At 34.2% G+C, this 15,491-nt stretch overlaps 1 protein-coding gene across 6 annotated transcripts in view; it reads right to left on the bottom strand.

Moving 5' to 3' along the window:
- LRRCC1 (leucine rich repeat and coiled-coil centrosomal protein 1) overlaps nt 1-15,491 on the bottom strand; it is a 38,379-nt gene that overhangs the window by 15,920 nt on the left and 6,968 nt on the right. For 4 of the 6 annotated variants that reach the window (XM_038579658.1, XM_038579657.1, XM_038579655.1 and 1 more), the window contains 6 exons: nt 14,849-15,016; nt 12,745-12,920; nt 12,445-12,651; nt 3,957-4,153; nt 3,532-3,679; nt 1,261-1,409 (listed from right to left, as the gene is read on the bottom strand). In XM_038579658.1, coding sequence (XP_038435586.1) covers nt 1,261-1,409; nt 3,532-3,679; nt 3,957-4,153; nt 12,445-12,651; nt 12,745-12,920; nt 14,849-15,016 — 1,045 coding nt within the window. Of the gene's footprint in view, nt 1-1,260; nt 1,410-3,531; nt 3,680-3,956; nt 4,154-11,304; nt 11,384-12,444; nt 12,652-12,744; nt 12,921-14,848; nt 15,017-15,491 lie in introns of those variants that run through there. The other 2 variants (XM_038579656.1, XM_038579659.1) reach the window with 2 other exon arrangements.

Genomic DNA, 15,491 nt, shown 5'->3' with positions numbered 1-15,491 from the left:
CATTCTAACAGTTCTGAGGACCAAATAGAAAAGATTATCTTTCTCTAGTTCAGCTTAGGAGAATTCTAGGAAAGGCTCTGATTAGTCCAATTTGGATCCTATGACCACTAGATACACCAATCACTCTGGCCATGGACTAAGACATATTTACCCAGCCTGGGTCAGGTGTTCATCTCTAGACCAGTATTACATGCAGGGAGGCGAATGATGATAGAATACAAGTCTAACTTTCGAAAATGAGACAACAAATAGCAAAGACAGCCCCACGAAGAAATTACTGAGCTAGGTACCCACTCCTATATGCATCTACTGTAATTTCCAAGCCAAAATTGAAAAAGTCTATATATCCATCAGCTTCTGTACTAGTCATTTCTCCAATTCTTATCCTTACTATCTCTCATCTTCTTTAAGATTAGTCTCTGAACTGGTCTTCCTTTGTTCACTCTCTCAACTTCAGTTTGGTATACTATAGAGTACTGGACTTTATTCTGTAGACTATATGGTGGATGGTGACAGAGTAGCTACAGAGCAGTAGAATTAGAGCAATCATTTAAGCAAGAGATAAGGGCCTTAATTAAGGCAGAAGTTTGGGATAAAGAAAACACAGTTCGACCTCTTTTAATAAGTAGAATAAAGAAGACATCAATACCAACTGGTTATGGGATATGAGAACAAGAAAGGAAACAAACAAAAGATTCCTGCTTTAGTGGCTGACTAGATGAGACACCATTTATTAGGACAGAGAACACAGAATAAGGAGTGGGATAAGTATAGTTATGGATATGCTGATTTAAGAGACTTATGAGCAATGTACACAAGGTACTTCTAGTAGATAATTAGCTGATCATATCTCTTCATTAAGGAAGTCTAGATGATAAAGATTTGGAAGCTTATAGATTAGGTTTTAAAAGCATAATAGAAAAGATTCAGTTTTTGAAATAATATATACTCCATGGCACCTAGATGATATACTCTGTATAGGGATGAGGAATGCAAAATCCCTACCAAGTCACATAAGGGAATATGAAAACATGTGAGGATCTAATGCCAAACAAACATTTGAAGTATAAATAAAAGTAGAACCAGAAAAGACTGAAGCTGAATTTTCAAGAAAATAATGAATATGTAATATGGTAAATATGGACAACACAGACATTGCTTTTGATCTTACTATACCTAGTGTAAACTAAGGTATTCCAGTTCCAATTCCAATGTATTCTTTGCATTAGGAAACCTTTAGGTTTATAGACTTTCCCTTACCTATCTGTGGTAAGTAGAGCCAGGCTATGAAGATCTTTTTTTCCACTTGCATGTTTGTGCAGTTCGTCAATATAATCCAGAAGTTTCTTCTCAGCTTGTTCAGCCTTCCATCTCTTCTCTCTCTCTTGGTCTAGTTGTTCAACAAGTGACTGGAAGAAAACTAAAGTGTTATATGAACTTGGAAATATTACCTAACTTTTCACTGCCTCAATTTTCTCATTTATAATATAGGAATAACAGTTATCTAATTCAAAGGGCTGTGGTAAGAATTAATAGAAGTATAAAGAACAGTGCAGAACAGTGTGAGGTGCATAATAGGCACTCAATAAATGTTAGTGGTTATTGTTGTCCCAATGATAAATATTTTTCAAACAACAAAGTCTCTATACTGGAGAACAGGGGGAAGAAACCAATGGCATGAAAGGTTTGAAACTGTTAAAAAAGCAATCATACTATTGGAAGAACAGTGCACAGTACAGTTGAAAGTGTAATTTGCACTTCACAAGTAAAACAAGGGCAAGTTAATGTTAGAAAAATACAAATCAATGTGTACTAAAAATTCTTAACATGAGGGGCAGCCCGGGTGGCTCAGCGGTTTGGTGCTGCCTTCAGCCCAGGGCGTGGTCCTGGAGACCTGGGATCGAGTCCCATGTCAGGCTCCCTGCATGGAGCCTGCTTCTCCCTCTGCCTGTGTTTCTGCCTCTCTCTTGTGTCTCTCATGAATAAATAAAATCTTAAAAAAAAAAAATCTTAACATGAGGATTATTAAGGCAAATACTGAAGAATATTTAAATTCCTGAAGGCCTCTTCATTTTTTTTTTTTTAGTTCTACTACCTAACATGGTGCTTGAACTGACAACCCTAAGACCAAGAGTCTTGTGCTCTAACGACTGAGTCAGCAGGGTACGCTTCTTGAAGGCCTCTTAATCTGGGATCCATGCACCCAAAACTAGATTTCAGCAGAGTCCATGAAAAACCTTGAAATTATACACATTTTGAGTGTTTGAAAGTTTCTCTGAGAAGGGATGCCTGGGTGGCTCAGTGGTTGAGCCTCTGCCTTTGGCTCAGGTTGTGATCCCTGAATCCCAGGATGGAGTCCCGCACTGGGCTCCCTGCAGGGAGCATGCTTCTCTCTCTGCCTATGTCTCTGCCTCTCTGTGTCTCTCATGAATAAATAAATAAAATCTTTATAAAAGGAAAAAAATAAAGTTTCTCTGAGAAGACCCGTAAACTCCATATTTAAAAAAGGGTCTGAGACCCAAAAGTTTGGAACTACTGCTTTAAGAAGAATTTGAAAATTTTGATTTTTTTTTTTCCTCCACAAGCAAATAACAAATGATTTCACTAAAATTTGACCTTAAGGGCAGCCCGGGTGGCTCAGTGGTTTAGTGCCGCCTTCGGCCCAGGGCCTGATCTTGGGGGCCCGGGATCGAGTCCTGAGTCGGGCTCCCTGCATGGAGCCTGCTTCTCCCTCTGCCTGTGTCTCTGCCTCTTTCTCTCTCTCTCTCTGTGTCTCTCATGAATGAATAAAATCTTTAAAAATAAATAAATAAAATATAATCTGACCTTAAATGTATAATTTCCATTCCTTTACAACTCAAAAAAATATACAAAATCTGGAAATCAGGAAGGGAAAAATAACCCAATCTATCACCCTAGTAAAAAAAAAAAAAGTTTTTCTAAAGACTATTTATTCATGCGAGATGTAGAGACACAAGGAGAGGGAGAAGCAGGCACTCCACAGGGAGCCTGATAAGGGACTCTATTCCAGGACCCCAGGACCCCGACCTGAGCCACAGATAGATGCTCAACCACTGAATCACCCAGGTGCCCCTCACCCCAGTAAGTTATATGCAATATCTTTTGCTCATAAAAACATGCATTATTTTACTGGGACTAATTTCATATTTAAAACTAAGATTATTCACGTTTATTTTTTTTTCTTAAAATATTTTATTTATTTGATAGAGATGGAGATAGTGAGAGAGAGCACAAGCAGGGAGGAGACGGAGGAGGTTCCTGACTGAGCAGGAAGCCGGGTGAAGAGTTCTATCCTAGGAACACCAAGATCCTGATCTGAGCCAATGGCTGACATTTAACCTGCTGAGCCACCAGGCACCCCCCCTCCCTCTTTTTTTTAAAGTAGGTTCCACTCCCAGCATGCAGCCCAATGACTCTGAAATCAAGCCCCGAGCGGAGAGAGATCACAAGTCAGAAACTTAACCGACTGAGCCAACCAGATGCCCCCTTGACCTTTCATATCATACATACCCGGTAAGTGGTATCTTCTGAACTACTCTTGTCTACTTTAATGATTTCAGTCTTCTGTTCTTCTGATTCTTCTAACATATTACAGTTTGCTAAAGATGATCTTACATATAATTCTTTAAAGAAAGGTTGTTTCATTTTACGATTACAACTGCAAAGAATAAAACATAGGTAATGACCGAAAGAAATATACAGTACTTATACAACTTTTCACAAGTTGGATAAATGGCAGTCTATCAAAGAAAAGGATCCTTTTGTATAATTTTAAATAAATAGAGTGAACAAATCTGAATCAGCAAGGCTGAGAAGTCAAATCTCTGATATTAGAAGATTAAGAAATACCACTCTGAAAAAGCTTAAAGGAACAAGTTAACAGTATTAACTTATGCCTGTGTGCCTTATTGGATTTCTGAAACTAAAACAGTTACCTCATAAAAGGGTTGTTGTTTTTAGTGTGGTGCTTAATAGCCTGAATAGTTTTGGAATAATATGGGACTTTTGATCGTCGAGAAATTCTTCTATTACATTCTTTTCTGTTGCCATAGTCGCTTTCAGATGTTATATCTGTATCTCTTTTTGGTCTGAGATCTTTCTCAGGAACATTATCTATGAAAGAATCGGAGGTCTAGAATAAAAAAGCCAACAAAGTTTGTTAAAAGTTCAATTAAGTGTAAAAGATTTAAATGTGAAATTTCCTAAAGTATTAGAACTTTCACAAGATTAAAGGTTCATAATCTAGGTATGTTCAGAATTAAAGACAAGGAATTCAGCTTCTGGTATGGACAAATAAGTTCCTAGAGATTGACTCTCAAGGTAACAATTATAACTCTAGGAAAAATATAAACAAACAACGAGCAAAAGTATTTGGAGGCCCTGGACAGTGAACAAAAGCAGACTTATTCTGGAGAGGAGTTGACACTTGGAAAAATGATCAGAACAAGGTGCTTCTGCTTTTATGGTTTTTCACTTGAGAGCTTATCACAATCAGTGGTACACAGAGAGTCTTAAAAGTCAGGTAGACAAACCACAGACTTTTGGGCCTGAAGAATCATAGAACAGTACAGACTGTAAGAAGCCCAGTACAGGATGATTAAAAACAACAACAACAACAGCAGCAAAATAACCCCCAAAAAACCCTGCTGCCTAAGAGACAAATTTATAGTTTAAGTGAAAGCAAGTTAAATGCCTGCTACGACAAAAGGATCAGCATTTTTTGGAGGCTATAATAGCATCTAAAACCTCCACAACGTAACATTCCCAATGTCCAGGATAAAATCCAAAATTACTCATCATAGAAGAACCAACAAAATACGACCTATTCTCAAGGGAAAACACAATCAATGGAGACCTACCTAATCTGAGAAGGCCCAAATGTTCAAATAAGCAGAAAAGAACAATGGAGTATTACTCAGTTATAAAAAAGAATGATATTGCCATCTGTGACAACATGGATGGATTCAGGGTATTTTGCTTGTGAAATAAGTTAGAGAAAGACAAACATCTTGTTTTCACATAGAAGTGGAATCTAAAAAACAAAACATAGAACAAACATACAAAAAAAAAAACCATAAACAGACCCTTAAATATAAGAGAACTGGTGTTTGCCAATGGGAGAGGATGGTGGGGTGGATAAAATGAGTGAAAAGGATTGGCAGGCAGAGGTTTACAGTTATGGAATGAATAAGTGAGAACAGGGAATATAGTCAATGGTATTACAATAACATTGTATAGTAACAGATGGTAGCTACAACTGTGATGAGTGTAATACATAGAGTTCTCAAACCATCATGTTGTACACCTAAAACTATGTTAACACTGTGTATCAATTTACTTCAATAAAAAAGATAAGGCCTTTAAAACAGTGATTATAACTATATTTAATAATATAAAAGAAAATATGCTTGTCATGAACGAAAAGAAAATTCAGCAGATAAATCATAAAAAATGAAAATTTACAACTGAAAAATATTAACATCTGAAGTAAAAATTGACTAAGCTTAAGAAGAGAATGAGGTGATAAAAGAATAAGTGACCTTGAAGATCAGTTTATCAAAATTATTTAATATGAGTACAGAAGAAAAAAAGTTGATATGTATGGCCTCTCAGGGAACTATGGAAGAGTAAAAGGTCTAAGTGGAATGTGAGAAAAGGGAATATAGAACAGAAAATTATTTGAAGTGATGTCCAAAAATTTAATTAGCTAAAAGGCCAATTTATAGATTTAAAATACTCAGAGAAACTTTAAGTAGGATAAAGTAGCCAAACTGCTAAAAAATAAAAGTAAAGATAAATTCTTGAAAGCAGGCAAATAAAAATTACACATTACATATAGGAAATCAAGGATTCTCATTAATACTGACTTTGAATTCAAAACTATGGAGGCTAGAAGACAGTACTAAAAGAAAAAAAAAAGCTGTCAATACAGAATTCTATATTCAGCAAAAAATACCCTTCAAAAAGACAAAACAAAGAGAATTTGTTGTTCTCAGATGGGTCCACTACAAGATTTGCCACAGAAGTTCAGGCTGAAAGTCCTGGCTGAAGGAAAGTAATATTATAAGGAAATTTAATCTTCAGGAAGAAATAAAGGGTATCATATATGATTTACATCCTAGGTAAATACAAATAATTTTTAAATATTTTTTTACTCTTAATTCCTTTTTTTTTTTTTTTTTAAGATTTTATTTATTCATGAGAAACACACAGAGAGAGAGGCAGAGACACAGGCAGAGGGAGAAGCAGGCTCCATGCAGGGAGCCTGATACGGAACTCGATCCCAGGCCCCTAGGATCACGCCCTGGGCTGAAGGCAGGCGCTCAACTGCTGAGCTACCAAGGCGTCCCTACTCTTAATTCCTTTAAAGCAAAATCTAAAACACCTGTCTTCTGGAGTTTACAATGCATCCAAATGAAATACATATGGCAACTATGACAAAGTGTAGTATATGCAAGAATTCTACATTTTATATGAAATAACATAGTACTGATATGTCTATTTTTAGAGCTACCACACACAGAAAAAAATGTATGACTAAAGAACCAAATACAAATTAAGATTTGACTATTAAAAATACACAAAAGAAGGTAGAAAGGGTGGAGAAAATGAATAAAAAAGTGAACAAAAAGCAAACATGAAGTGGTATACCTAAATCCAACTTCATCAACGATTAGAGTAAATTTCAGTGGACTATAGATTCTTCAAAGGGAGTGATGGGCCAGGGTGAATTAAAAAACAAGACCCACCTATATATAAGACTCACTTCGATATAAAGATATAGAAAGTTAAAAGTAAATGGATGCCTCAGTGAGTTACCACTTCATATCCAGTAGGATGGCTATAATCAAAACCACAGGTAATAACTAGTTGGTGAGGATGTGGAGAAATTAGAATATACTGATTGTAGGAATGTAAAATGGTACAGCTGCTTTGGAAACAGTCTGATCATCCCGTAAAAGGTTAAACACACAGCCCTAGCAATTCTACTATTAGATATACAGCAAAGGAAAATGAAAACATATGTTCACACAAAAGCTTATACATAAATGTTCACAGCAACATTACTCCTAATGTTCAAAAAGTAGAAAATTACCCAAATTAACCAATCAAATGAAGAATGGATAAAATGTGGTATATCCATACAACAGATTACATTTAAAAAAACTGAATTACTAATATATGCTACAAAATTGATAAAACCTTAAAAAATTTTTTTTGATAAAACCTGAAAACATGCGAAGTGAAAGAATAGTCATAAAGGGCAACATATCATTGATTCTATCTACATGAAATTTCCAAAAAAGGCAAATCTATATAAAAATAAAATTCAATGGGGATCCCTGGGTGGCTCAGCAGTTTAATGCCTGCCTTTGGCCCAGGGCATGATCCTGGAGTCCCGGGATTGAGTCCCACATCAGGCTCCCTGCATGGACACTGCTTCTCACTCTGTCTGTGTCTCTGTCTCTCTCATGAATAAACAAATAAATAAGTCTTTAAAAAACTAAAATAAAATAAAATAAAATTCACTAGTGGCTGCCTAGGCTAGGGGAAAATGGTAGTGACTGCTAGTGGGTATAAACCACTGAACTGTATGGTAAGTGAATTATAGCTCAATAAAGTTGTTATTCCAAAAATACTGAATGATGAAGATTTATCATATAAACTATAAGCATAAGGCTGAAACGGTTATATTAATATCAGCTAAAACAGACTTCAAGACAAAGAAGGACATTTCATGAGAAAGACAAAGCAGCTATACACATGTATGTGCTTATTAACAGAGATCCAAATATAAGCAAATGTTAAGAGAATTAGGGGAGAAACAGACCAATCCACATTCTTAGATGGAGATTTTAACATTTTGCATGCAAATGATAAAATCAGACAAGTAAAATTTTAAAAAATCAGTATCAGCAACTGACAGAAGACAAAAAAAAAAAAAAAATCAATAATGACAGGAGTCATCTGAAAATACTACCAGCCATCCTGACTTAACAAGTGTACAAAGAACATCCACCAAGTTAGACCACATGCTGGGCTATAAAATAGATCTCAATAAATTTAAAAAGACTAAAATTATCCAGAATGTTCTCTGACAAAATATAAGTAATTTTTGAAAGAAGAAATCACAAGAGAAATCAGAAAAATATTTCTAAATAATGCTGAAAACGAATAAAATTTTGCGAAATGTAGCTAATGCAGTATTTAAAAATATTTAATGCTCTCTCTCTGTATTTTTAAATATCTTATTTATTTATTCATGAGAGACACAGAAAGAGAGGCAGAGACCTAGGCAGAGGGAGAAGCAAGCTCCATGCAGGGGGCCCGATGTGGAACTCGATCTCGGGACTCCAGGATCATGCCATGAACTGAAGGCAGAGAAGTTTAACCACTGAGCCACCCAAGCATCCCAATATTTACTGCTTTAAATAGTTAATTTAAATTAGAAGACAGGTCTAAAATCAATAATCTAAACACTTACATTAAGAAGGTAAAAAAAAAAGGGGGATCCTTGGGTGACTCAGCGGTTTAGCGCCTGCCTTTGGTCCAGGGCATGATCCTGGAGTCCCGGGATTGAGTCCTACATCAGGCTCCCTGCATGGAGCCTGCTTGTGTCTCTGCCTCTCTCTCTCTCTCTCTCTCTCTGTGTCTCTCATGAATAAATAAAATCTTAAAAACAAAACAAAAAAAAGGTAAAAAAAAAAAAAAAAAGGGTAAATTTAAAGGAAGGATAAATAATAAAATGTCAAAATCAATAACAGAAAATAGAAAGCAGATAAGATTAATCCTTGTAGAGAGAAACAAAATGCTTGACTAAACTGACCAGGACAAAAACAATAAACAAAATGAGAAAGAGTGAAGACAGAAATCTTCATTATCAGAAATAAAAGAAAGGCTATCACTACAGATCCTATACATGTTAAAAGGACAATAAGATAATATTGTAGTAACAATTTTATGTTGACACATCAGATGAATAGACAAATTAAAAAACACAACTTGGGATGCCTGGGTGGCTTAGTGGTTGAGATTCTGCCTTCAGCTCAGGGCATGTTCCTGGAGTCCCGGGATCAAGTCCCACATCAGGCTCCCTGCATGGAGCCTGCTTCTCCCTCTAACTCTGTCTCTGCCTCTCAATGAATAAATAAATTTAAAAATCTTAAAAAAATAAAATAAAAAATAAAAACCACAACTCATCTAAAGCAACACACAATGAGATAGAAAATGAGCTGCCTTATTTAAATTTTTAAAAAGAATGAATTCATGATCATGAAACTTCCAGGCCCAGATAATTTTACTGCTGGACTCTATCAAACATTTAAGAAAGGATAATTCCAATCTTACAAAAATTTTTTAGAAAATATAGGAAGGGACAACTTTAAACTCATTTAGGTAGACATTAACCTAACATCAGTATCAAATATGTTACTATAAAAGAAAAACAAATACCCCTCATGAGGAAATATATATAAAAACCCTTATAAAATATTAGCAAACTAAATCCAAGAATACACTAAAGAAATAATTTACTATGATTAAATGAGGTTTATCCCAAAATTGCAATATTCGTTCAACATCTGGAAATTAATCAATGTAATTCATACTATTATGTGAGTAAAAAAGAAAACCATATGATTATCTCAATACATGCAGAAAAAGCATTTAACAAAAAAAATTAACATCAGATAACTCAGCCAACTGGGAACAGAAGTAAACTCCTTCATTTGATAAAGGACATCTATGAAAAACATAAGACTAACATTACACTTGTGAAATATAGAAAGCTCTCCTAAGATCAGGAATAAGACAAAGGCGCCCAGTCTCACTATCAATTGCACTGCAGACCCTAGCTATTGCAATAAAACAAAAAGGAACAGCATAAATGTCAGGGAATAAGGGGGAAAAGCGTCTCCACATGACTGTTTATGAAGAAAATCACCAGGTATACACAAAATAAGGACTGGAACTAATAAGTAAATTTATTAGCAAGGTCACAGGATCCAAGCTATATATATAAAAATGGTATTTCACAAAGAAGTAGCAATCATGGGACATGAAACCACAAAAACTCTTCAAATTACAATTTATAAGACATAAAATACTTAGGAATGTATCTAATAAAAGGTATGTAAAACTTGTACACTAAAACAACTGCTTAGAGTAATAAAAAAAATATCTAAAGAAAAGATATACAACACGGAATGATTTCAAAGTGATGCTGAATAAGAGAGACTTTATACATAAGAATATATTTACTGTATGACTACATTTATACTAGATTCTGATAGAAGCATTCAATAATCTATAGTGAAAAAGGAAGAAAAGGGATTGCCTTGGGGGAGAAGACTGACTGGGAAAGGGGTAATGTCGATGATGGCTATATTTACTGTCAAAGAAATTTGGGTGACAGGTATATTTTTTTTTTATCAATTCAGGGAAAACACACATCTGTATTTTATATTAAAAGAAATGACTAAAAACATACTGAATCTATAGTTAATGATACATATTCTTAAGAATTTTGGGGGGGAGGTATACTGATGTAATTTACTTTGAATGTGTCATAAGACGGGTAACTGACTAAATGGATAGATATACAACAAAATAAGCAAAGTAAAATGTTCACTGTGGAATCTAGTTGGTGATATTGGTATTCACTAAGAAATTCTTTCAAATTTGTTCTATATTTGAAAATTTCATAGTAAAATGGTATGAAAAAACTAAAAGACAAGAGTCTTCACAGACAATTCTCAAAATCGTAAAATAATTATAAATCCCATAGTTAAGAAAAATATTGTAGTATAGCACATTTTCAGTAATTTTACGATTTTTGCTTATAAATTGCTACTTTTGATATAACACTGAGGGTATACATCAACTGAAATTAAAACTGCATGTTTATCCTTCACACAAGTTAGCAAACAAGAAGTCATTCACCTAATTTTTTAATATGCAAAGCAATGAATCATGTTTCTCCCCCCAGATAGCTAGACTCGTATTTTTGGTTACAAAGTAGGAAGAATTATCACCATAACTGAGTGAGAAGCATGATGGTAGAAAAAATACCAGAATGGGGATCAGAGATTTGGGTCTGAAGCCTAACTCTGTCTTGCTAATAAAGGACACAGACTCCTGGGTTTCTTTTATACAAACAAGAACAATATATTAATCCCTAGCTACTTGACTGGGGTATTGTGACAATGAAATAAGGATAGCATAAAAGGTGGCACAAAAGTTCACTTCAAATTTAAGTTACTAAATTTAAATCTAAATTCTGACATTGGTAGAAGAGTCAGCCATTAGAAAAGATGAACGATGAAATCTGAGGAAATGGAGAAGTCTAAGAACTCAGTGACACATTATCAATGATGTCAAAGAATGTTTAGACTAGCATTCTTATCCCAGTTCTATTCCTACCTACATCTGTGGCCCAAATGAAGCATCTAGGGATTTACAGCACACAAAGTCCTTACAGCTTTATTCATTTACTGACCCAGGGTAGACTTTTTGTTTATCCAGCATTGTTATGTTACTGTTATAACTATGATAATAATTCAGAATTATTAAAAAGCCTCTGAACCATAATTCCACCATTAGTGTTTTCACTTCCCACCCCCACCTGATTTGGACAAAAAAATTCTGAATATTAAAATTTAATTACAAATATGTAGGTCAAACTGACATTTGATTAATAGCTTCTTGGCCTGTACCACAGTATCTCTATCCTATATCCAGGTAGGGGCTAAGTAATAATCCACTGCATTCTGAGAGGTGTGGTGTTTAAGAAAACAGCTGTTACTGTACATCACAGTCAAGAATGCTAGAGCAAGGGTTGGAGACCCAAATAGCAATAAAATCTAGGCACTGTAGTACATCCACATAATTCAAAGATTCTAATAGCTAGTGGACCAGTAGCAGGGGTAAAAAAGAATTATCTAAAGAAAGTAGAGAGTAATTTCATGAGGTTTGATGTAAACAGAAATTGAAGCAGGAACTATATAAGTTAACCTGTCACTCAGCTATAAGTTCTAGAAGCAGTTTTGATCATTAAACAACTGAAAATAGTAGAGGCCCAAAGTAACTCACATATCCTCTATGTTAATAAACATTGAGTCAGAAGAGTTCTGTGTTTACTCAAGGTCAAAAAGTGGGTGCACAGAAATAATGTGAAGTACAGCAGAACAAAAGAATTACATAATCAACATTTGAAGGACAATAAGGAAAGTACATTTTTCTACTACTACTATTTTATAAAACATAATCCCATTTCTATAAAGGAAAATATACATATATGACAGTATGTTAACTATAAATTGTTTCAGGTTGGTTAGCTTTTATGCTATTTTTATTTTACATTTTCTTAACGACTTTTTTATTTTCAACAAACACACTGCTTAGAAATAAAGGAAAAATAGTTACTTCAGTGAGAAGCTGTAAAATTTGATCATCTAATTTCTGAAGTTTCATGTCATTATGAAAATTGTTTTCATGATTAACTTTCTCCGGCTCAGAAGATGGACATATAGATATAAAGGATGTCAAACCAGTATCTGCTGGTGTTGCGAACTGATCCAAGGGAACTATCTCATCGATGGGTGGTGTTACCACTGGCATACTATCAATTATCTATGATACAGAAACAAACCAAAACCTTTAAAATTTATATTATTACTTAAAATTTGAAGGTATCTTTTATATTAGAAAAAAACAATACCATACCTCATCTTCACTTATATTTAGGGGAGAATCAGAAGAAACTAAGTTATCCAAAAGACCTTCTAAGCACTGTAGGCGTGATGAATTTACTTCTGATAGATTTACTGGCTCACCAAATATGTTCTTGCAATCTAGGATTCTAAGCTGTGGCAATGTCTGGAGCATAATTGCTCTGTACCCTGGAAACAAATCATTCAAAATGAAAAGTCAGGCATTCAAAAGTTAGTTATTTCTCAAATACACTAAATATATCACCAACCAGATATATCACTTGAATGATTAAATTAGTCCTGGAATGCAACTAGTAAACTTGTAATAAAAGGTACTTAGTCCCTCAGTATGTAATCATTAAACATAAAACAAACAAAATACTCCCCATTATCCCTCTCACATAATCTTCCTGGTGAAGATCAGAAAGTTAGAAATCATTGCTGGATTTATCTTTCTAAAATTGCTTAAAGTTATAAATGCATGATACCAGTAACAGTTTATTCTGAACGGAAAGCCAAACATGTCTTTTATTTGTAATATGATTAGCACAAATATAAATCAAGACAATGTGGGTAACAACTAGAAACCCAGAATTTTACTAATGAGGCCTTTAGTAAAATTAAATGCCCCTATCTTTCTCCCTTTTACATATAACTAAGTTTAAAATAATCTATCAACTATTCAAGAATATGTTTATTTTCCCTAAATACAGTTAAGTATAAGAAATCTGACAAATTAACATTGATTTGGTGTTCAGGCTAAAAGAAACACTTTCACTTGCCTGACTAATTTTAAAAGCAAGTATGTCTAACAAAGGCCAATGATGTGATTGGAAGAATTCCAAAAGAAATAAAAAAAGTCTGGCAAGTTAATATTAGAGATTTTGAAGGGAGAAAAGTAATTTTAGTAGTAAGTATCCCTTCGATTCTAGGAGGGAAGGCAACTGTGTTGAAATATCTTATTAAATAACGTGAAAAACAAAGGTTCAAACTGTAGGAGCCAGAGATTCTTAAGATAAATTGTTAGAAAAAAAATCCAACTTGGGTGGGTAAAGAAAAATAAAGTTGCTCTAGAAATAAGACTTTTTTCAAAAACAGGGTTCCCCCAGAAAACTGAAGTCTATCCTCATTCTTAGGGTGACTTGTATTATACGGCCTTAAGAAAAGAGTTCATCTCAAATCTATTATATTCTTCTGTGAAATAAAATTATCAAAACAGGTTTCCACTCTCGGAAAAGCCTTCATATAGTTGCATATTAAGGATAGAATGGAGCCAACTTTGTAGCCAACTACCCAAGCAGATCTTTAGAATATATATTCATATTCCACATTTGTTTCTTATTGCTAGGTTAAGCCATTGAAATAAGGGAGTTCTAGAAATTGCAGTCTGGTCTGCTTTGTACTTGCCAACTTCAGTGATTCTGAATTAGATCAAATGGCATTTCAGCAGCATCTTCTACATAGCATATTAAGTTTCCTTCCTTACAAAAATCATTAATAATTTAACACATTCACAAATAAAATTAAAAAGGTACACAGGAAAAAATTTTCCTGACATTTCCTGATTCTCAGCTCCCTTTCCATCCTTTCTCCATTTCCTGATCCTTAGCTACTTAATACTGGAATTAGCCATTGTTATCAGTTTTTCTTTTTGTGTGTGTGTAGCCTTCTAGGTATTTTATATATATATTCTGCAAATCCCTTGCTCTTTGCACACAAATGGTAACCTATTATATGCAATGTTTTGTAACTTGCTTGCTTTTCTTTCTCTTAACATAAATATACCTTGGGAGATAATTGCCTATCAGTAGCTAAATATTCTACTTCTTTTTTTATGGCTGCATAGTATTATAAGACTATGTTATAATAACATAATTTAATCATGAGGTCTTCACTTATCAAATATAAAAGTGCCTAAAATTACTTATCTGTTTATCCTGTGTTCTTTAACCATAATTTATATTAATAAGTTTATTTGCAATTATAATTTTCCAAATGTATAATAAAAAGTCACAAAGCTTAAGACAAATAAAAGGAGATCATAAACACCAGTTGCAGGAAACAAAGGAGTTTTGGATATTAACTGTTACAAAAAGCATTAAATTAATTGCTCATACCTGGTACACGACAGACAGGGTTATCTTCTTCATTTTTTTCCAAAATAAGATTAGTCAAGAAGTTTAATCCTACCACACACTGAAGTAAGTGATGGATACTATCTATACAATTACTATGTAGGTCAATGTATCTAAGTTTATGTTTAATTCCATGAAGGGGAATCAAACCTGCAGTAAGAAAAAAAAAAAAAAAAAAAACTCTTTTGATGCCACTGAAGTCATTTTTCCAATAGCTAATTAAAAATAATTTTTATATAGATTAGATTTTGATGCAAAGAAGTAGCATTAAGTTTCTGCAAACAGCTACATGTAATAAACTGAGTACGAGTAAAGACGATTGTTCTTTTGAAGAAACACGGGTTCGGTTGTTCTTTTGAAGAAACACGGGTTCAGCATCACTTTTGAGGCCCTAGCCCACAGATTCCTTGTCTCTGGTTCTCTTCAAACAGAACATATGGATCTCCCAAGGCCAATGTACGTACTTCTATGAGAAGCATAAAGCAATGGCTTCAGGCTCTCAATCAACACGTTATTCTTAATTAGCAGAAATAAGCAAACACTGCAGTACCCTTCAATTTTATTGGTTTGAGCATAAAATACAATTTGATTCAGTTCTTACATGAGTTTAACTAGAGCATGGTAA

The sequence above is a fragment of the Canis lupus genome, chromosome 29 (genome assembly GCF_011100685.1).
Source record: "Canis lupus familiaris isolate Mischka breed German Shepherd chromosome 29, alternate assembly UU_Cfam_GSD_1.0, whole genome shotgun sequence".
NCBI classification, from domain to species: domain Eukaryota; kingdom Metazoa; phylum Chordata; class Mammalia; order Carnivora; family Canidae; genus Canis; species Canis lupus.
The sequence above is the reverse complement of the archived record's forward strand: the minus strand, read 5'-3'. Positions and strand labels throughout refer to the sequence as shown.